The sequence below is a fragment of the Thalassophryne amazonica genome, chromosome 6 (assembly GCF_902500255.1).
Source record: "Thalassophryne amazonica chromosome 6, fThaAma1.1, whole genome shotgun sequence".
Lineage (NCBI taxonomy): Eukaryota > Metazoa > Chordata > Actinopteri > Batrachoidiformes > Batrachoididae > Thalassophryne > Thalassophryne amazonica.
Genome location: NC_047108.1, coordinates 29,993,790 through 30,017,418, shown reverse-complemented (window position 1 = coordinate 30,017,418; position 23,629 = coordinate 29,993,790). Strand labels below are relative to the sequence as shown.

Below are 23,629 nucleotides of genomic sequence, written 5' to 3'. Positions count from 1 at the left end.
CAACACAAATGGGACGAATAATCCATGTCACGTGACATGCAAAGCACGGATGAAATGACAAGGATCCTCTCAGCTGTTATATAATTTCTCATAGAACACTGCGAAATTATAGAAGTTCTATTGTTTTGTTTTTTTGTCATTCAAGTTTTTATTAATTTTCCTTTTTCACACAAGCATCCACTTATAACAACCCAAAAAGGCAGAGCAAATAAAAAGTAAAAAAGAAAAAAATAATAAATTGAAATGTAATGTGTAAAATAATTAATGGCATCTTAAATGGTTCTTTAAGAAATGACATGAAATATAACCACATTTTGCTGGTTTTATCCTGGACCTTATGTACTTTGGAGATGAATGCCTCATAAGCCGCGGCCTCTGACATCAGTGAAATCCAGTCCTCAAGTTTAGGCCGATTTGGGCTCTTCCAAATCTGTAGAATTGATCTGGTGGCCACTATAAATGCAGCCATCAAAAATCCGAATAGTTCTTTCGTAGATGAAGGGGACAAGAAGGACTTATCCCCCAACAGGCACAATTGTGGTACTGCTGGGATAGTTATCCCAGTCCATTTTTCCAGTTTTTTAATGACCTCCGTCCAAAATGGAACGACCAGTGGACATTCCCAAAGACAGTGCATGTATGTTCCTATATCTATGCCACATTTCCAGCAAACATTACTTTGAAGTTGTTATGTGGGCCGCTGAAGAGGAGGTACTGCTGGCCCACCACCACCAGAGGGCGCCCTGATTGGAGTGCGGGCTCCAAGCACGAGAGGGCGCCAGACCCAGAAGAAGTGACAGCTGTCACTCATCCTCAGCACCAGCTGTCACTCATTCATCATCATCATCATCACCATAAAGGCCGGACTGCAACTCCACCTCCTCGCCGAGAAATCGACTACCGAAGAGGTAATTTTCTCTGCTGACTCATATCGTTGAGTGATAATCTGAACTTCTTTTGCAGCCGTTATCCTGTGGTGTTCGTCCTTATCTGTGGGATTGGCGTTTGGTGTGACAGCGACGGCTTCGCCTCACACCCCAAACCAGATGAGTGGTTTAAACAGGAGCTGCACGAGTGTGTGATTGGAGGTGGAGGTGCTCCCTCCTAACTGAGTGCAGACTGTGGATTACTGAGTGTGCGAATTCACACATCCAGAACTGTTTTTGTTTTCTGCCAGCAGTACCAGGGTCCACAGCCGAAGACAGGGGCCACCTGGGGACTCGGGACTTGGCGGCTCCGGTGTTCTTCAGACCGTTGGTGGTGGAAGCCGTGTGGGACGCGGCTCATCTCTCGTCGCGGGTCTTCTATCTTCGAGCCTGCCCACACGTCACCTGGTGCTAATTGACTTTACTGATCTTGTGTGTTTAGTTGTGTGTTGTCACAACATTAAATTGTTACTTTTTGGCTTATTCATTGTCCGTTCCTTTGCGCCCCCTGTTGTGGGTCTGTGCTACGACACCTTCCCAACAGAAGTAGTCCCATTTTGAACAGCTTTGACAGTGTAAAATAATATCGATGTATCACTTTGTAATGGATAAACTTGCTTCTGGCATCTCAGGTCAATCTTAAGCCATTACAATGTGCACATTGATTACCCAAAAGTTTCTTAGAAAACTTTGACGCCGTTTGTTGGGTACCTGGCCTATTCAACCAATCCTGTAATGTACTCTCTTTCTGTATCTGATTTAAACCAAACACTGAGCCCACGTTACTCCTAATCTGTAAATATTTCCAGAAGTCCCCTTTATCAACCAAATTAAATGTTTCTCTTATCATGTTAAAGGACATAAAGTTATGCTCTCTATATAGATGTTCTATTTTGTGCACCCCTTGTTCGAGCCATTTCCGCCACAAAAGGGAGATTTTCCAATACGCACTAACAGATTATTCCATACCGAAGAATAGGTCTGTTTGTATGGACAGATTCGTAATATTTTATGTGTCTTTGCCCATGCCCACTGTGAGTGTTGTATGATTGGATTATGTTGTATTGAATTTGTAGATTTGTGGGAAAGCAATTGAATAATATTAAATGGGGCCACAATTTCCTTTTCCAGTTTAATCCCCACTACCTCCGGTTGCTCATTTTTCCAATGATTAGATCATTTTTCATTTCAAATGCAAGATTATATAATTCCAGGTCCGGAAGAGCCAGCCCTCCACATTCCCTCAGAGCTGTGAGTTTTGCTATTCCAATTCTTGCTTTTTTACCATTCCAAAGAAAATCCCTAATTAATAAATTATATTGTTTAAAAAAAAGTTACCTATTGTTATTGATATCATCATTGATATATAATTAAATTGAGGAGCAACCAACATTTTAATAGTATTAATTTTACCCCACAAAGTAAAATTCAGCAATTTCCACTTATCTAAATTAATTTTCAATTTTTGTAATAATGGCTCTAAATTTATTGAAATTATGTTTGTCAGTTCTGAACATAACCTAATTCCCAGATACTTCATTCCAACTGGAACCCACCTAAACTGGAATGGAGAAAGAAGAGGTTGGAGACATCCCTTTGACACCGGCATAGCTTCTGACTTTTGCCAATTTATTTTATAGCCTGATAGCTCTGAAAATTTGTCAATTATGCATAAAACCTTTGGAACTGAAGATGAAGGGTCTCTTATAAAGAGCAAAATATCATCAGCATACAGAAACATTTTATGCTCTTCTGAGCCGTGGATTACTCCCCTGATGCTTTTATCATTTCTAACTGCGGCCGCTAATGGTTCTAAAAATAATATGAATAATAGGGGACTGAGAGGATCCTCTTGCTTTGTCCCTCTCCTTAATCTAAAGAATGGTGATACCAATCCATTTGTTAAAACTGCCGCCCTTGGGTCGGAGTAAATAACACTCACCCATCTAATTAATCCCTCGCCAAACCCAAATGCTCTTAGAGTATATTTAAGAAAGCTCCATTCTACTCTATCAAAGGCTTTATGAACATCCAATGATAAAGCCACTATTGGAGTGCTGTTATTTCTACTCGCCCACATAAGATGTAAGAGCCTTCTGACATTGTCAGATGAAGTTCTTCCCTTCACAAAGCCAACTTGATCCGAGTGAATCAGGCTTGGCAGTATTTTTTCCATTCTTAGAGCAATAACAGTCAGTATTTTGCAATCCACATTAATCAAACTCACTGGCCTAAAACTACCTGGATCTGTAGGATCTTTATCCTTTTTGTAAATAAGTGAAATGAAAGCCTCATTAAATGTGTCAGGCATCTTTCCCAATGAAAAGGACTCTTGGTAAACCTCAGAACAGGAGCCAGTCTATCCATTAGCTTTTTATAATATTCAGATGGAAACCCATCTAATCCAGGTGATTTTCCTACTTTCATTAAGGATATGGCCTTTTTCGCCTCTTCCACTGTTATAGGACTGTCTAAACCTTTCTGCTGATCTTCTGTCAATCTTGGCAAATGAAATTTAGAAAATAATTTGTCACCCCTCTGTTTATCATATACTACCTCTGACTCATAAAGTTTCTTATAAAATGTCAAAAAGACTGTTTATGTCACTACTAGTACTGGTCTTAAGTACCCCGTTCTCATCTTTAATAGCAGGTATGTTGTGTGGGCCGCTGAAGAGGAGGTACTGCTGGCCCACTACCACCAGAGGGCGCCCTGCTTGGAGTGCGGGCTCCAAGCACGAGAGGGCGCCAGACCCAGAGGAAGTGACAGCTGTCACTCATTACTCCAGCTGTCACTCATCTACACCACCATATAAGCCGGACTGCAACTCCACCTCCCCGCCGAGAAATCGACTACCAGTACTAAGGTAATTTCTCTGCTGAATTTAAACTGTGACTTACGTCTGATCTGTTTGCAGCCGTTGTCCTGTGGTGCCCTTTCAACTGGGTTGGCGGTCAGTGAGAGAAGCGACGTCTTCGCCTCTCACTCCATCCAGATAAGTGGTTACAGGAGCTGCTAGTGTGTTCCTAGGTTGGAGGTGGAGGTGCTTCCTCCCAACTGTGTTTGGACTGTTAATTACTGAGTGTGCGGACTCACACTCACACATCATCTTTCTGTTTTCTGCCAGCAGTACCAGGGTCGACAGCCGAAGACAGAGGCCACCTGGGGACTCGGGACTTGGCGGCTCCGGTGTTGTTCAGGCCGTTGGTGGTGGAGGCCGTGTGGGACGCGGCTTCTCTCTCGTCGGGCGTCTTCTATCTTCGAGCCTGCCCACACGTCACCTGGTGTTTTATTGACTGTGAAAATTAAGACACGTTTCGTTGTGTAATATCACACATTAATTGTTACCTTTTGGCTTACTCATTGTCCGTTCATTTGCGCCCCCTGTTGTGGGTCCGTGTTACGACACCTTCCCAACAGGATTTCTCGGGCCAATCGTCATGGACTCCGAGGGCGTCAACTCCAGCTTGAACGGCCAATGGAAGAGCCAGGAGCGCAGGCGTCAGCGGGAGGCGGGTTGAGTGAGCTGCAGCAGATCTTAACCGCCTTCAAGGCCCGGTTAGAATTAGTGACCGAGCAGAGTGTCCTCCTTAATCGGAGGGTGGAGGCTCTCACCGCCAGGGTGGAAGCGCGCGATCAGGGCGCCGCTGCAGCCACTCCTCTGGCTGGTCCTGGGCCCGTATCAGAACGTCCACTGGTCGTTCAACGAACCCCCCACCGTCCCCTGAAGCATACATAAGCCCTCCGGAACCGTACGGGGGCTGTGTCGAGACGTGCGCGGACTTCCTCATGCAGTGTTCGCTCGTCTTTTCACAGCGCCCCGTCATGTACCGCATCAGATGCCAGCCGGGTGGCTTATGTTATTAATTGCTTCGAGGAAAGGCACGCGCATGGGCTACGGCGCTTTGGGGAGCAGAATTCACGGCTCCTAACGTCTTATACTGGGTTCGTACGGGAAGTCAAACAAGTGTTTGATCATCCCAACAGAGGCGAGACCGCTTCGAACGTGCTGCTGTCGATGAGACAGGGGCGCCATAGCGCAGCCGAGTATGCAGTCGACTTCCGCATCGCGGCAGCGAGGTCCGGCTGGAATAACGTTGCGCTCCGCGCCGCCTTTGTAAATGGACTGTCCCCGGTCCTTAAGGAGCACCTACTGGCCAAGGCTGAACCGCGGGAATTCGACGGGCTGATCGATTTAGTTATACGTTTAGACAACCGTTTGAATGAGCATCGTCGGGAGCAGGCCGGGGGGCGTGACCGGGCACGAGCCGTCCCTCCCCCTTCCGGTTCCGACAAGGTGACGTCGTCCCCACGCTTCACTGCCAGAGAGCTCCGTGTGGCTACGGCTCCCCCTGCTGAGGAGGCTAGGGACACGAGCAGGGCCAAATTAAGATCAAAAATCAGACAAAGGAGGCTGGCCCGTGGGGAGTGTTTTGTCTGCGGCTCTTGCGAGCACATGCAGAAGGACTGCCCTAAAACGGTCAATCTACAACGCCCGTCCTTAGAAACTGGGCTAAGGGTGGGTCATAACACGCACGCGGGAAACCCCGCAAATCAGCACGAATCCCAGTAACAATCCTTTGTGGGGATTTAACCCTTCATGCCCCAGCACTGATAGACACAGGGTCTGAAGGGAATCTGCTGGACAGCAGATGGGTAAAGGAAGTAGGGCTCCCTCTGGTGGCTCTGCCGGCACCATTGCAGGTGCGAGCACTAGATGGCACCCTGCTTCCATTAATCACACATCAGACACAACCAGTGACTTTGGTTGTGTCTGGGAATCACAGGGAGGAGATAGTGTTCCATGTAACACCTTCTACCTCCCGAGTGATTTTGGGCTTTCCATGGATGGTGAAGCACAATCCCCGGATTGATTGGCCGTCTGGGGTTGTGACGCAGTGGAGCGAAACCTGCCACCGGGAGTGCTTAGGATCGTCGGTTCCTCCCGGCACCACGGCTAATGAGGAGGTCAAAGTTCCCCCCAATCTATCGGCGGTGCCAAGGGAGTACCACGATCTTGCTGACGTTTTCAGCAAAGATCTGGCACTCACTCTTCCCCCGCACCGACCGTATGATTGTGCCATCGATTTGGTCCCGGGCGCTGAGTACCCGTCCAGTAGGTTGTACAACCTCTCACGTCCGGAACGCGAATCAATGGAGACCTACATCCGGGACTCCTTAGCTGCCGGGCTGATCCGGAACTCCACCTCCCCGATGGGTGCTGGTTTCTTTTTTGTGGGCAAGAAAGACGGCGGACTCCGTCCATGCATTGATTACAGAGGGCTGAACGAGATCACGGTTCGCAACCGATACCCGTTACCTCTGTTGGATTCAGTGTTCACGCCCCTGCATGGAGCCCGAATTTTCACAAAATTGGATCTTAGAAACGCGTACCACCTGGTTCGGGTCCGGAAGGGAGACGAATGGAAGACGGCATTCAACACCCCGTTAGGTCATTTTGAGTACCTGGTCATGCCGTTCGGCCTCACTAACGCCCCCGCGACGTTCCAAGCTTTGGTAAATGACGTCTTGCGGGACTTCCTGCATCGGTTCGTCTTCGTATATCTGGACGATATACTCATCTTTTCCCCGGACCCTGAGACCCATGTCCAGCATGTACGTCAGGTCCTACTGCGGTTGTTGGAGAACCGGCTGTTTGTGAAGGGCGAGAAGTGCGAGTTCCACCGCACTTCTTTGTCCTTCCTGGGGTTCATCATCTCCTCCAACTCCGTTGCCCCTGATCCGGCTAAGGTTGCGGCGGTGAGAGATTGGCCCCAACCGATAAGCCGCAGGAAACTACAGCAGTTCCTAGGTTTTGCAAATTTCTACAGGAGGTTTATTAAAGGTTACAGTCAGGTAGTTAGCCCCCTGACTGCCCTGACCTCCACCAAGGTCCCCTTCGCCTGGTCGGATCGGTGCGAAGCCGCGTTCCAGGAGTTGAAACGTCGGTTCTCGACTGCACCAGTTCTGGTGCAGCCTGATCCTGATCGCCAGTACATAGTAGAAGTGGACGCCTCTGACTCAGGGATAGGAGCCGTGCTGTCCCAGAGCGTGGAGGCTGATAAAGTCCTCCATCCTTGTGCCTTTTATTCCCGCAGGTTGACCCCAGCTGAACGGAACTATGACGTCGGCAATCGGGAACTTCTTGCGGTGAAGGAGGCTCTTGAAGAGTGGAGACACCTGCTGGAGGGGGCATCGTTGCCCTTCACGGTTTTCACGGACCATCGGAACCTGGAGTACATCCGGACCGCCAAGCGGCTGAACCCCAGGCAAGCCCGCTGGTCTCTGTTCTTCGGGCGCTTTGACTTCCAGATCACGTATCGCCCCGGGACCAAGAACCAAAAACCAGATGCATTGTCCCGGGTGCACGAAGAAGAAGCCAAAGCGGGGCTGTCGAACCCCACCGAGACCATCATCCCCGAGTCCACTGTCGTGGCCACCCTCACCTGGGACGTGGAGAAGACCGTCCGGGAGGCCCTGACAAGGAGCCCGGACCCGGGAACTGGCCCCAAGAACAGACTGTACGTCCCACCAGAGGCAAGAGCTGCCGTATTGGACTTCTGTCACGGGTCCAAGCTCTCCTGTCATCCCGGAGTGCGTAGGACCGTGGCAGTGGTCCAGCAGCGCTTCTGGTGGGCGTCCCTGGAAACCGACGTCCGGGACTACGTCCAGGCCTGTACCATCTGTGCCAGGGGCAAGGCAGACCATCGGAGGACGACGGGACTCCTCCAACCCCTGCCAGTGCCTCATCGCCCCTGGTCTCACATCGGCCTGGACTTCATCACGGGCCTCCCGCCGTCCCAGGGCAACACCGTTATTCTCACGATAGTGGACCGGTTCTCCAAGGCGGCCCACTTCGTGGCCCTCCCGAAGCTCCCGACAGCCCAGGAGACGGCAGACCTCCTGGTCCACCACGTCATGCGGCTGCATGGGATACCATCGGACATCGTATCAGATCGTGGTCCCCAGTTCTCTTCGCAGGTGTGGAAGAGTTTCTGTAAGGAGCTGGGGGCCACCGTGAGTCTCTCGTCCGGTTACCACCCCCAGACCAACGGCCAGGCAGAGCGGGCTAACCAGGAGTTGGAACAGGCCCTTCGCTGCGTCACCTCCGCGCACCCGGCGGCCTGGAGTCACCATCTGGCCTGGATCGAGTATGCCCATAACAGCCAAGTCTCGTCTGCTACCGGCCTCTCCCCTTTTGAGGCATGTTTGGGGTTCCAGCCCCCATTGTTCCCGCTGGTGGAGGGAGAGGTCGGTGTGCCCTCGGTCCAGGCCCACCTCAGGAGGTGCCGCCGGGTGTGGCGGACCGCCTGCTCTGCCCTGTTAAAGGCCCGGACGAGGGCCAAGACCCATGCGGACCGCCGACGTTCCCCGGCCCCCACGTACCAGCCCGGGCAGGAGGTGTGGCTGTCGACAAAGGACATCCCCCTCTGTGTGGACTCACCCAAATTAAAGGACAGGTACATCGGACCATTCCCCATCCTCAAGATCATCAACCCGGCCGCAGTGAAGCTCCGACTCCCAGCTTCACTGCGGATCCACCCTGTCTTCCACGTGTCCCGTATTAAGCCACACCACTCCTCGCCCCTCTGTGCACCTGGACCTCTGCCGCCTCCTGCCCGGCTCATCGACGGGGAGCCTGCTTGGACGGTCCGCAGGCTCCTGGACGTCCGTCGTAAGGGCCGGGGGTTCCAATATCTGGTGGACTGGGAGGGGTATGGACCTGAAGAACGCTCCTGGGTGAAGAGGAGCTTCCTGGACCCGGCCCTCTTGGCCGATTTCTACAGACGACACCCGGACAAGCCTGGTCGGGCGCCAGGAGGCGCCCGTTGAGGGGGGGGGTCCTGTTGTGTGGGCCGCTGAAGAGGAGGTACTGCTGGCCCACTACCACCAGAGGGCGCCCTGCTTGGAGTGCGGGCTCCAAGCACGAGAGGGCGCCAGACCCAGAGGAAGTGACAGCTGTCACTCATTACTCCAGCTGTCACTCATCTACACCACCATATAAGCCGGACTGCAACTCCACCTCCCCGCCGAGAAATCGACTACCAGTACTAAGGTAATTTCTCTGCTGAATTTAAACTGTGACTTACGTCTGATCTGTTTGCAGCCGTTGTCCTGTGGTGCCCTTTCAACTGGGTTGGCGGTCAGTGAGAGAAGCGACGTCTTCGCCTCTCACTCCATCCAGATAAGTGGTTACAGGAGCTGCTAGTGTGTTCCTAGGTTGGAGGTGGAGGTGCTTCCTCCCAACTGTGTTTGGACTGTTAATTACTGAGTGTGCGGACTCACACTCACACATCATCTTTCTGTTTTCTGCCAGCAGTACCAGGTCGACAGCCGAAGACAGAGGCCACCTGGGGACTCGGGACTTGGCGGCTCCGGTGTTGTTCAGGCCGTTGGTGGTGGAGGCCGTGTGGGACGCGGCTTCTCTCTCGTCGGGCGTCTTCTATCTTCGAGCCTGCCCACACGTCACCTGGTGTTTATTGACTGTGAAAATTAAGACACGTTTCGTTGTGTAATATCACAACATTAAATTGTTACCTTTTGGCTTACTCATTGTCCGTTCATTTGCGCCCCCTGTTGTGGGTCCGTGTTACGACACCTTCCCAACAAGGTATTGTATAACTAGCCTCTTTCTTTTTAAGCTGCCTGGCTAATAGCCTACCTGTTTTCTCTCCACTCTCATAAAAATTACTGTTTAGTCTAAATAGGGCATATTCAACTTTTTTTATTATATACTTCATTTATCTGTAATTTTAGGTCACAAACATGTTTCAATGTATCATCTGAATAGTGCGCTGATAGTTTCCTCTCCAGTTCCTTGAGTTCTGTTTCCAATGTTATCTTTTTTGAATGTTCCCTTTTTTGTCTGCTGGCATAAGCAATAATCTGCCCTCTCATATAAGCTTTTGATGCCTCCCAAACTGTTCCAATCTTTTCTGTTGAGCCTATATTAATTTTGAAAAAACTATCCAACTCATCTTCCAGCAACTTAAGAAATTCAGGGCTTTGCAACAAAGATATATTTAATCTCCATCTACCCCTTCTACCTAGATCTGGCTCCAAAATCACTCCCAGGTGCACAGGAGCATGATCAGTTAAAGCTATTGGTCCCATTATACCATCTGACACATTCCCAACCAGATTATTATTTATTAAAAAGTAATCAATTCTGGAATGTGATTTGTGTTTATGTGAATAAAATGTATACTCCCTCTCTCCCGGGTTGACTACTCTCCATATATCCACTAGTCCAAGATCTTCCATTATTAGTGTAATAGTCATTCTGTCTTTTGGTTTATTTCTGGTGAAGGTGGTCTTGTCTAATGCAACATCTAAAACTTGATTAAAATCTCCCGCAATTATTGTATGATCCCCTGACAAGCCCCCCATTATTTTGTTTACTTTATGAAAAAAATGTGCATCCTCTATATTCAGGGCGTAGATATTACATAAATTAACCGTAACCCCATTAACATTAGCTTCCACACATATCACTCTTCCTTCTGAGTCCTTTTGTTCTTTTATAATAGAAAAATTAAGTTTTTTGTGCACCAAAATAGCCACCCCCTGCTTTTTACTTGTACATGAACTGTGAAACACCTGCCCCACCCAGTCCCTCCTTAATTTAAGTACCTCTAAGTCTGACAAATGTGTTTCCTGTATAAAGGCCAACTGAGTCTGTTCTGATTTCAGGTATGTTAGGCATTTCTTAAGCTTTATCGGGTTCTGAAGTCCATTTACATTCCAAGTTGTCATTCTTACACACTTAGCCATTATAAAGAATATATATTATAATAGACCTTGTTGCCACTGAAAAGATAAAATGTAAAGAAAAAAGTGCCATTATTTCTCCATTTAAACACTCAAATACACATAAAAAAAACCATATTCTTAAGAACGAACAATTGAAGTAACCCCACAAACTCACCCCGCCCCATATCCCTCCCCCCCACTCTCTGTTCAGAGAGAAACCTCCCATAAACGTGGTCCATGTGACACACGAGTGGTCGCCCTTAGAGATCCCCCTCTACTTCTCCCTCCTGTATACATTATAATTTCTCAAGTAACCATTATTAAGCAAAAGTAACCAAATGACCTTGAAAATTATCAATATACTATGGCCAAGAACCACCTTATATTCAGATTACAGAGTAATGTCCATATGTGGCAATTGCCTCCACAGTGTACCCGTATTCACTCCCTCCCCCCACAAAGAAGGGAAAGGAAAAAAAAAACTGTGGCTTGCCAAAAGCCGCATTACTGCAGTTCCTTTGCCGTTTCCTCCTCCCCCTCATTGTTACTTAAGAAGGACATAGCCTGGTGATGGTCCGTAAACTTCACCCGTTTACCCTTCCAGGTGAAGTGTAACTCTGCTGGATAAGCCAGGGTAAAATGCACATCCAGCTCGTGCAACTTCCGACTGACGTCCGTGAACTTTTTCCTCTTTTCCGCCGTTTCCCTGGTCATATCAGGGAAAATTGACAGCTTGCAGCCTTTCCAGATGATAATCTCTTTCCTGTTATACTCCTCCCTTGCAGTGGCGAGCACCCGTTCTCATTCCAAGTAGCTCAGAAACCTGATGATTATTGGTCTCGGTGGTTTATTGTCCTCCGGTATCGGCACAGGTGCGTGATGCACCCGCTGTAACTGTATCGGGCCGTGCTCAACACCAAGTGCTTCAGCAATTATACTTTGCACACACTCCTCCACATTTCCGTTCTCCATCCTCTCTTTCAACCCAATCAGGCGTAAATTCTGGCGGCTATCTTGATTAGCTGCATTCTCTACTCCCTGATGGAGTTCCTCGCATCTTTTTGTGCTTTTATTTAACAATTGGCGAAGCTTCTTGTTATCGTCTTCCAGCTCGGAGATGCGTTGCTCGGCCTCCTCCAGTCTCAGCAGGACTCCGTCCATATCACCACGTAGCTCCACATTAGCCTGCTTCACTTCACTCACATCACTTTGTAGAGTTGTCAGAAGCTGACTGACTCTAGCCATTTCTTCTTTCTGTAGAGACTGCTGTATTTCCATTAACACACCGGAGTCCGCAGTTTGGCTAGCGGGCCTTGGATTAGCTGCCGCGCTGCTAGCTACCACACTTTGTTTAGCCGCTGCCATCCTAGTCGTCATTGCTCACTCCAAAACGAACACCACCCCACCCGATAACTTTTACGGTTGGCCAGTAACAACCATTCGTTACTGAGAAGCGGATTTTGAAAGCAAAATAAAGTAAACTCGAGGGCCTCGATCGGGAGAGTTCTTTCAAGTGGCGATCTTGCTCGGTGAACCCACGTGACCTCCCCAGAAGTTCTGTTGTTTTTACAAAAAAAATAAATAAAAAGAGGCAGCTGTGCTTCACAGAATAATTCTGTATAAAATATAAGTAAAAATATGAGAATACCTTTCCAGAAAAGACTGCTAATTTTACAGTATAAAACCATTGTAATTTGAAAAAGATAAAAGAAAACAGCGAATGTGGTAAAGGCAGCCTTGAAACAGGGATATTGTGTTTTGGGAGCAAGTACACTAACTCATATGAATTAGTCTGAAAAAGTAATTGAACTGTGGATGTTGTGTGTTGGGGGGTGTGGCTGGATATTTTGGTGTTCTTTTCTTTTCTTTGCTCTCCAGGTGGCATGAGAACTGATTTGTCTGTGGAGAAGGTGCTGGCTGAAGAATCCTTCACCCTCATCAACATCATGTGCAGCACCTGTGAATGGTGCTCACATGCAACCTTAAAGACTTTCAGCTGAAGCAGATAATTGGATGGCGTTCTGCATTTAAGTCATGTGTGATTCAAGCAGAACTGCCGGGAACTCGACCTTGTGATGTTCGTTTGTGAGACGCTGAGGACCGCGCCTGGGTTTGACACATCGAGCCCGTGAGGCAAGGAAGGGTGAGGGACACATGCTGTCAGCACACATCAAAGGTGATTAAGTGTTTGACTAATTGTTGATAGTAACTTGGTATTTTGTTACGCAGTATACTTGAATTGTGATGAGGATTGTGCAGCTCGCTTCTCACTGCTGTGGCATGCGGACAAGTGGTCCTCCACCTGTTGTGAGAAGCTGCTTATTTGCATAAAGCTTAAGATACAGACCTGTATGTGTTGCTGATAGTGTGTGTCTTTTGAAGGATATTAGTTGTAACTGCTAACTTACCTCACCTCTTCTATGCTTCGCAAAGAGTCGGTTTGTCGTGTCCACCTGGGGGGTGTTTGGCGGTGGTAGTGGATCCAGGAGCGGCGGGCTTCGATCCTTTTTGGCGCTGGAGAGCGTGCCAGCCTTCACTCCACCAGAAGGACGCTATTTCTGTTTTTACACGTTTTATGCACCAGTGGGTGAAATAAATTTATTGTTTTTGGAACCGCTTTTCTGGTTATTTGTAGCGCTGGGTTCCATCTGACGCAGGTCCGCTCCTCAACCCGCGTCGACACATAACAGTAGTTCCCGGCCATTCCATAATGGACCCAGCGGCAGAGGCGGTTCCTTTTGCCGAAAAAGTTCAAGAACACTTGGAGAAAATATGGGAGCAATTACAGCATCACGCAAACCAAATTAAACAAACAGACGCCCGTGTTACGGAGCTCGCAGCGCAAGCCGTTCCGCTTCCTGCTGCTCCAGCTGCGGCATCATCGATACCGGTGCAGATAACTCCGTCACCCAGAGATTCGGCATCCGAACCGATTATTTGTCATCCGGAGCCTTATGCGGGAGACGTGGAAGCCTGTGCTTCGTTTTTGATGCAATGTTCTCTGGTTTTTGCTCAGCGACCGGCTTCCTTCTCTTCTGATGGGAGTCGTGTGTCATATGTGACAAATTTGCTCCAAGGTGACGCCTTAGCTTGGGTCACAGCGTTGTGGAGTAACAACTCGTCATTGTTAGGATCCTTTAAGGCTTTCTCCCGGGAGTTCCGACTGGTTTTTGACCATCCGGTGAAAATGAATATCGTTGCTCAACGGTTGCTGAATCTCAGGCAGGGGAGGCGGAGTGCGGCGGAGTATTCCGTGGACTTTCGGATTTTTTCTGCTCAGTCAGGTTGGAATGCCGCAGCTTTACAAGGCGTGTTTGTAGATGGGTTAAATGAGTCATTAAAAGACGAGCTGGCAGTCCGTGACGAGCCAAACGATTTAGATGGGCTAATATCGTTGGTGATTCGTCTAGATGATCGGATGAAGGAGCGTGGACGCGAGAGAGGACGCCCATCAGAGCGGGTTTTTTCGTCTCGGGGCTTTCCCCGACACAGATCTGGGCCGCCTCTTCTTCGCCCCACTGAGGCTCCTCCGACGGGACCACTGGCTCCTCCTGTTGACGAGCCCATGCAGCTCGGACGAGCAGAAATTACTGTATTGCCCCGACATAGAAACGTCAAGAAAAATAATGGTGACGTATCTCCAGGTGTTCCGGGACAGGCAAAATAACACACATAAAAAAAAAAAAAATCTAGTACGGGTTAATGTTTTGTTTTCTTTAAATAGGGGTTATAATTTGTTTGGGGAGTCAGAGGCATGTCTGGTGGAGTGAATGTTAGGCGGTTAGAAGCCCGTCTGGGCTCACTTAATTGTTAATTTTTATGTGTTTTTAGGTATTTTCTGTTTGGGTTGTTGGGTCGTTTTATTTTGTTGTTTTTTATTTCCCTACATCCCTAACCCCAACCTCACTTGCCCCAAGACCGTTTGTCTTGTGGGTTGTGGGGTGGTGCAGGTTGGTCACGCTGAGCATTCTCAGAAGACCTCTGCACCTAGGGGGGGGGGGTGTCAGGGGCGTTTTTCTTGGTTTGGTTAGGGCCCGGTTCCACTCCAGCCTTGGTGAGCCTTTGTACCGTTCGTCATTGGTGTTGCCGGGGTGTGGTGCAGCGGAGACATACCTCAGTCGGAGGGGTGGGCCGATCTGTTGCCGTTCGCCATTTCGGTAGTTCCACCCCTCCCGAGAGGCTGGGGTATGGTCGAGTTGGGGCAGCGGACGTATTTCCGGTTCTCCGCTGCGCCTTGGGGTTGGGGCTGGGTTAGTTTTTCCTGTTCCCTTCCCCGGCTTAATGTTTTGAGCCGTTCGCCAAAATTGAGCCGCCGAGGGGCTCTGGGAGGGACCTGGGGTCTTTCGGGGCGCCGGGGAGGGTAACAGGGTATACGGTCGTTTTATATCCCCCCGGGGTTGTTTTTGGTAGTCCTCCTGGGGTTGAGTTTTGATTTTGTTCTGTTTCCTTCCGGGTTCCACCTCCAGGGTTGATGGGACGGTCCTCTGGGGGGGAAATTGACTTGTGGGGCCGACTAGCCAGGTGTGGCCGGGTCTGGGGTTCCGGGGTTGTGGGGAGGGTGCCTCCTGGGGTTTGATGGTACGGTCCTCTGGGGGGCGCCGTTTGCTCCATGTATACCTGGGGACCTGTGTGGGATTCTGGTTCTGGCTGTTCCTCCTGGAACTGGCGGTAAAGGCCTTCTGGGGGGGGTTGGGCTCTGCAGGTCGTTCTGGGGGGGTTGTTTGTTATTTTTCTTTTATGCATTTATGTTTGTATTGTGTTTGTGGGGCTGTGTTGGGTTTTTGCGTTTGGGAGTTTTTCTTTTCTTCCCGGGGTTTGATGGGACGGTCCCCTGGGGAGGTTTTGGGTGGGTTTTGTGTTTTTTCTTGTGTGTTGGCTTGTACTGGGGAATGTTTTGGGGCTTTTGTTGATGCCAGCCGGCCTTCCAGCTGCGGTGCCCTGTCCTGCTGTCTGTGGTGGACCTTGGGAGCGTGGTGCTGTCTGCTTCCTGACGAGGACCCCGGAGGGAGGTGCTGTTCTCGGGCCTGGTCTGTTCGGTCGCCGGGAGGCTTCCCGTTAAAGGGGGGGTACTGTTGTGTGTTGGGGGGTGTGGCTGGATATTTTGGTGTTCTTTTCTTTTCTTTGCTCTCCAGGTGGCATGAGAACTGATTTGTCTGTGGAGAAGGTGCTGGCTGAAGAATCCTTCACCCTCATCAACATCATGTGCAGCACCTGTGAATGGTGCTCACATGCAACCTTAAAGACTTTCAGCTGAAGCAGATAATTGGATGGCGTTCTGCATTTAAGTCATGTGTGATTCAAGCAGAACTGCCGGGAACTCGACCTTGTGATGTTCGTTTGTGAGACGCTGAGGACCGCGCCTGGGTTTCACACATCGAGCCCGTGAAGCAAGGAAGGGTGAGGGACACATGCTGTCAGCACACATCAAAGGTGATTAAGTGTTTGACTAATTGTTGATAGTAACTTGGTATTTTGTTACGCAGTATACTTGAATTGTGATGAGGATTGTGCAGCTCGCTTCTCACTGCTGTGGCATGCGGACAAGTGGTCCTCCACCTGTTGTGAGAAGCTGCTTATTTGCATAAAGCTTAAAATACAGACCTGTATGTGTTGCTGATAGTGTGTGTCTTTTATTAGTTGTAACTGCTAACTTACCTCACCTCTTCTATGCTTCGCAGAGAGTCGGTTTGTCGTGTCCACCTGGGGGGTGTTTGGCGGTGGTAGTGGGTCCAGGAGTGCCGGGCTTCGATCCTTTTTGGCGCTGGAGAGCGTGCCAGCCTTCACTCCACCAGAAGGATGCTATTTCTGTTTTTACACGTTTTATGCACCAGTGGGTGAAATAAATTTATTGTTTTTGGAACCGCTTTTCTGGTTATTTGTAGCGCTGGGTTCCGTCTGACGCAGGTCCGCTCCTCAACCTGCGTCGACACATAACAGTGGAATCTGTTTTTGCCTATTATATTTAGGCTACTCAGTTCTAAATGACATGATTTTTGTTTTAGAACTCCTCATATTAACATACTCTGTAGACATACAATAAAGGTATGTTAATTGGCAATATGATACACAAGTCACTATATTTTCAGAGTACTTCATATTGTGTGACAGCACAGTGATGCAAACAGTAAGCATGCTTGTCTCCTCAGATAAATATCCCAAGTTCAAACTGCCCGATGCCCGTTCTCCTTGTACAGTTGGAACAACATGTGGATCCTGTGCCAAACCTTCTGTGGTGGTCCTGAGCAAATTGTTGGCAGTACAACATCTTATTGAATGTAGAAATAATTATTTCAAAAACAGCATAATAATGTTAATTTATTTAAAATTTACTATTGGATTTACAGTTTAAAATGTAAACAATTTGTAAATTACAGCAACTTTATTCCCTAAAATTTACAGGTTACTCTGTGAAGGTATTTATGTATTTTTACTGTATTATTATAACTGAGTTATTCTGGCAACCACAACTGCCAGTTTTTACTGTAAAAAGAATTTTGTTTAACAGTGTATGCTATTTTGCAAATTTGTTTGATGTGTTAAATTGAAAACAAAAGTATTAAAAATTTTACCAAAAATGTCATGACCCTAATAGTTTTCCCTAAATAATAATAGTGCATTTACTTAATCGACATGAAACGTGGGCTGATAAAAAAATTAGAACCCTTAATTTTGAACCGACAAATATGTTTTGATGTTTTCTTTACTAGCGTTTGAAGGTCATTTTCTCAATTACAAACAAACCAAATTCATTCAAACATTACTTCATATCACAGACACATCAAAGATCATGGGCAAAAGAAGGAATGCAGAGTTATTAAAGCTTTATATAGTATGATCCACTGGATACAAAGATAAAATGACCTTCGGAAAAATGTCTTCCGCTAGTTTTCATGTTTTTATACAGATGTATTACTTATTACATATTTCATTAGCTCATACAATGTAAACTGTCTTCGACCTTTTTGTATGTTATTAATACCTTAAACACATTTGAAATTTTTGGCGGCAGGGTGGCTTCGTGGTTAGTACTGTTGCTTCATAGTGAGAAGGTCATGGGAAACTTCTCACGTGGGACCTTTCTGTGTAGAGTTTGAATGTGTTTGTCAGTCTGTATGTGGTCCTGTGATAGACTGGCGTCCTGTCCAGGGTGTGTGAGCAGTGTATGTTGGGATGGGCTCCAGCCCCCTGTGACCCCCAATTGGAGTAAGCGTGTATAGAAAATGGATGGATGGATATTTAAAGTTTATGCGAGACAGATTGTGGTGCCAATTTGTTAAACTGGATTGGACTGATGCAGTGACAATGTGTCGGGTTTTTTTTTTTTTGTTTTTTTGAGAGCTACAGGAAAATACTATTTAATATTATGCACTCATATACTGTAGTTTGAAAAAGTGTTGGCACCAATAGTGCACATAGTACAGTCCAGATGTGTTTTCCCTGAAGAAACGAGGTCCTGGCTGAGAATGTGGCAGATGTTTTTTTTTTTTTTTTTTAAGATCTCAGCGGTTGCATCAGAGGCCACTTTGATCTGATTCTCAGCAGGTCGGCTCACTGCAGAATGCATGGATGAGTTTCAAAAACAGGGTGAAGCTCAGCGCCAGAGAATAGCGCTGCTTTTCTCAGCACATTGAAAAGTGGCTGCACAGTAAATCTCATGCTCACAGCCTTCTGTCTGTCCATTCATTCCCTGCCCCCCTTCCTCCGTTATTCACCAGACCTCATTCACCCATTCTCTCGACCACTCTGTGATCTGCACATTTCCTCCTTTCTTTTCCCATTCATTTCATCCTTTTCCATCACTTTCTCCTCTCATAATCAAAACCTAATCAAACCATGTCAGATTATTTCACTTTTTTTGTGCAGCTGGACCCAGGGGGTGTGTTTGTTCTACCTCCGGCAGCCGTACAAGAGCTCCAGCTGAAGGTGCAGCCATGGCGTGCAGGCAGCCGCTTCCTGTATGTTAATGCGGTGGATGTGGATCAGCGGCGACTCGTCACTGCCTGGCTGCTCTGTCTCACTGTTCACCGTCCTGTGATATCCAAAGTAAGAGCACTTTCTTCCTTAAAAACTTCAGTATTTTGTCTGAGTATCTTAGGAGTTTTACTGTTGCACTTCTCAGAGGTCATTTGTCAGACTCAGCTTAGAGACACAAAGCTGTGTCACTGGTGACGCAATAAAAAGGGAACATGTGGCCGATCCCACACAATCAACATGCATACAGTAGTGTTCAGAATAATAGTAATGCTATGTGACTAAAAAGATTAATCCAGGTTTTGAGTATATTTCTTATTGTTACATGGGAAACAAGGTACCAGTAGATTCAGTAGATTCTCACAAATCCAACAAGACCAAGCATTCATGATATGCACACTCTTAAGGCTATGAAATTGGGCTATTAGTAAAAAAAAGTAGAAAAGGGGGTGTTCACAATAATAGTAGTGTGGTATTCAGTCAGTGAGTTCGTCAGTTTTGTGGAACAAACAGGTGTGAATCAGGTGTCCCCTATGTAAGCATGAAGCCAGCACCTGTTGAACATGCTTTTCTTTTTGAAAGTCTGAGGAAAATGGGATGTTCAAGACATTGTTCAGAAGAACTGCGTAGTTTGATTAAAAAGTTGATTGGAGAGGGGAAAACGTATATGCAGGTGCAAAAAATTATAGGCTGTTCATCTACAATGATCGCCAATGCTTTAAAATGGACAAAAAAAAAAAAAAAACAGACGCGTGGAAGAAAACATAAAACAACCATCAAAATGGATAGAAGAATAACCAGAATGGCAAAGGCTCACCCATTGATCAGCTCCAGGATGATCAAAGACAGTCTGGAGTTACCTGTAAGTGCTGTGACAGTTAGAAGACGCCTGTGTGAAGCTAATTTATTTGCAAGAATCCCCCGCAAAGTCCCTTTGTTAAATAAAAGACGTGCAAAAGAGGTTACAATTTGCCAAAGAACACATCAACTGGCCTGAAGAGAAATGGAGGAATATTTTGTGGACTGATGAGAGTAAAATTGTTCTTTTTGGGTCCAAGGGCCGCAGACAGTTTGTGAGACGACCCCCAAACTCTGAATTCAAGCCACAGTTCACAGTGGACAAGACAGTGAAGCATGGTGGTGCAAGCATCATGATATGGGCATGTTTCTCCTACTATGGTGTTGGGCCTATATATCGCATACCAGGTATCATGGATCAGTTTGGATATGTCAAAATACTTGAAGAGGTCATGTTGCCTTATGCTGAAGAGGACATGCCCTTGAAATGGGTGTTTCAACAAAACAATGACCCCAAGCACACTAGTAAACGAGCAAAATCTTGGTTCCAAACCAACAAAATTAATGCCTCGCAGATGTGAAGAAATCATGAAAAACTGTGGTAATACAACTAAATACTAGTTTAGTGATTCACAGGATTGCTAAAAAAGCAGTTTGAACATAATAGTTTTGAGTTTGTAGCGTCAACAGCAGATGCTACTATTATTGTGAACACCCCCTTTTCTAATTTTTTTTTTACTAATAGCCCAATTTCATAGCCTTAAGAGTGTGCATATCATGAATGCTTGGTCTTGTTGGATTTGTGAGAATCTACTGAACCTACTGGTACCTTGTTTCCCATGTAACAATAAGATACTCAAAACCTGGATTAATCTTTTTAGTCACATAGCACTACTATTATTCTGAACACTATTGTATGTGAGATAATGGTATGGTAATATTTCCAAAATTATTTATAATGTTGTTCCTCCATCTTTCCAGTTGTTGTGGAACACACAACACATGTTCACTGAGGGTTCTTGGTCTTCTGACCCTCCATCGCTTTGACTTTCTCAGGGAAATGGTGACCTGTCAGACGTTCCACATCTTGTGGATTCGCAGTTCCACGGGGATGAATCGGTGTAGCATCGGTGACCCGCACTAGTGTCTTCACCACCTCTTGACAGAAAACCTGATAAAGAACAGGCTTCTTTCCAAGCTTTTTGCAATGCTCCTTATAGAGGAGGTGTGCATTCAGCACTGTCATCATCAAGAGGTGGAAAAATTACTTTTTCCACCACTTGAAATTCCTCCTGTTGAAAGCTGGATAGGAAACCATCTGGTTGTGCCTGTCGACAGCACCTATATACTTGTCATAGTCGATAAAGCTGGACTCTGTATCAGCTCTCCCATAGATCAGTCGGTTTTGCCAGGAACAGTGATGAAATTGGCACCGTGGATTGTTGTGCACACACAAACCTTCTTCCTATTGTGCCATTTCAGCAGCTGCATTGATCCATTCTTCAAGTCCTTGTGCTCTCCTTTCCTATGTTTGGCTGTTTTCAGCTCATTTGGGAGACCTCTCCAATTCAACTTCAGGGTACCACACCTGGGTCCTTCTCTTCAGAAGATTCTGGAAAAGGATCAGCGATGTATAATAATTGTCGAACAGTTTGTGACCTTTGTTGAGATACGGCTCATCAGTCTTATCACAAGTTCATATATCTTCTCATTTGCTGAAGCTGGAATACCCTGGTCCCCCTGGTATATCTCGAATTGTGTACAATAGCTGTTGAAGGAATCACACAGCTTCACTCTGAATTTGTCTTGCTTTTGCGGCATGTAGACTCTGAATGACAGGTTACCCTGCCAGGCAATCATACCCTCATCCAGAGCCACATATTCACCAGGTGTGTAGAGAGACATGAATTTCTGTTTCATTATTTCGTACAGCAGTCAGAGTTTGAAAATAGGATTGTGGCCATCCTGTCCCGGTGGTACATACGGGCTGTCGTTCAGATGAAATAACGACAGTATCAACAGGAAACTGTTCCTGGTCATCACTGTATGGAAGAATGGATTCTGTAGTTCATCTGTCGACCAATAATTGTGTACATGTTGGTGCTGCACCAGGCCCATCCCAATAATAAGAACCAGAAATGTTTTCATTTCGTCTGCGGACACAGGATACCACAGTCCGAATGATGAATTTCGCTTCCAGCGCCTTAAAAAGCGTAAGAGAGGAAGGACCTTTTTTAGTCAAACAGTCAGCGAGTTGTGACTTGGCTTCTGACCAGAAAACCTCTTTGATTTTGTTTGTTTGTATGAGCTCTTTAATGCTACTTATCTCTAACCTGAGTCTCTTTTCCGACACCTGTTTTGTACTCTTAAGTGCATCAAACAGGGAATGATTGTCCGTAACACAGGTAACAGGAAGAGAGTTGAGATCTGCTCTACCAGAGGTAAGTTCAGAGTAGAGCGTAGCCAGGAACATTGCATTGTCAATACCATCTGACATGGCAAGGGTTTCTTTAGCCAGTGTGCTTCTTACCACACGTCTGATTTTCTTAGATTGCCAAAACAGTGGTGAGAACTTTCCCGTTTTTCCCATGAGGACAATTAAAGCTCCTCCCTGTGTACCTCCATCTGGAAGATTGCCAAGAGAGGCATCACTGAAGACCATAAAACTCAAATCATTACTGTCTCCCAAGTATTGAAATTTAAGTGTGACCTTTTCTGATTTTAGTTTGCGAATCGCTTTGTTCACTTCATGAATGGACTGAACAGTGGCATTTCTAATGTTGGATGCCAGACTACTTGTGTCAAACATAACATCTGGTCTAGTTTGTTTAGCAACCCACAAAATCTGTCCTATTTTTGACCTTGGTTGTTCTCTTTCTGTCTCATTTAGCGGTGCATCTCTCTGTACAGCCCGTGCTGCTTGTAAATGAACTGGTTGTAAGTTGTCAATATAATTGTGCTGATGCACCTCTACTCCTCCAGCCACAGTCACAATGTCCACGTAAGAAAAACAGTCATCTTCTTCACGGCCCACATGAAAAGCAGACTTATGCACTGGGATTACTTTAGTACTGAAGTGCTCTGATCCTACCCAGAGAAAATCATCCACATGGCATGCCAGTACTCCTGTTACCTCAGCATGCTCGTTCTGCCAGTAAAACACTGCTGGATCAACTTTTGACATTTTACCACCAGTGCCCAGCATGAGTTCTTTGACCTTATTGTACCAGTAGAGGGAGGCATCTGCAAGTCCATAGACACATTTCTTCAGTTTCCACAAAACATTGTCCACACCTGCTTCAGGTGGGGGGCAAATGTAGACATCTCTTGTGAGTTCCATACCTTGCGAAAAGGCAGATTTAACATCAGTAGAATGAACTTTCCATTTGTTTTGACAGATCACAGCTAACAGCAGCCTGAGCGACTCTGATGCACATGTGGGGGAATCTTTCTGTAACTCATGGATATTGAGTTCTTCAAAACCTCTCGCCACAAGGCGAGCCTTTGGAACAATACCTTTAGAGGTTTCTTTCAAAGTACAAACCCATCTGGTTGAAACACATTTTTGAACTTTGTTGGTAACCTCTTCATAGACATTGTTATTTTTCCAGTTTTCAATCTCTTGCTGTTTAGCAGCGTCAAAAGAGATGTCTTTTGTAATGAGTACATCAGCATTTGTGTTATCAATGCAGTGTGAAGATTATCAACCTGTGACATGTCTAACGCTTGTTTTTGTCCTTCACTGCCATCAAGTTCAAGATGCTCCATGTTGTACCAATTTTTGTATTGTCCCTTGGCTTTTCCTGCTCTGCCTAAAACTCTGGCAGTGTGCTGAGTACCATCATCTCTGTTTGCAAATGTGACGATCTGGCCTGTTCTTAGTTTGACATTACTAAAACCATGAGTATTAGTTACACTACTCTCTGTGTCACTGTGTGCCTCATTAGTTCTATTAACATTTTCTCTCTCATCAGTCTCTATGTTTTCAGTGACTCGTTCTTCTCCATTAAGACTCATCTCATCATCCGAACTCTCTCTTACATCAGTATGAACAGTGTTTTCATTTTCTTCCTCATTTTCTGGAAGACTGGGCAGTATTGGCTTATCCTCATCCTGTCCATTCACTTTATTGAGCCTGGACTGATGTACTCTCACCAGAATCCCACCGTGTCTTACAAACA

The 23,629-nt window shown here is 46.6% G+C and overlaps 1 protein-coding gene across 1 annotated transcript in view; it reads left to right on the top strand.

Moving 5' to 3' along the window:
• Positions 1-23,629, top strand: part of nphp4 (nephronophthisis 4) — an 804,312-nt gene that overhangs the window by 743,039 nt on the left and 37,644 nt on the right. Inside the window, exon 28 of the mRNA XM_034171910.1 lies at positions 18,543-18,722. Coding sequence (XP_034027801.1) covers positions 18,543-18,722 — 180 coding nt within the window. The remainder of the gene's footprint in view (positions 1-18,542; positions 18,723-23,629) is intronic.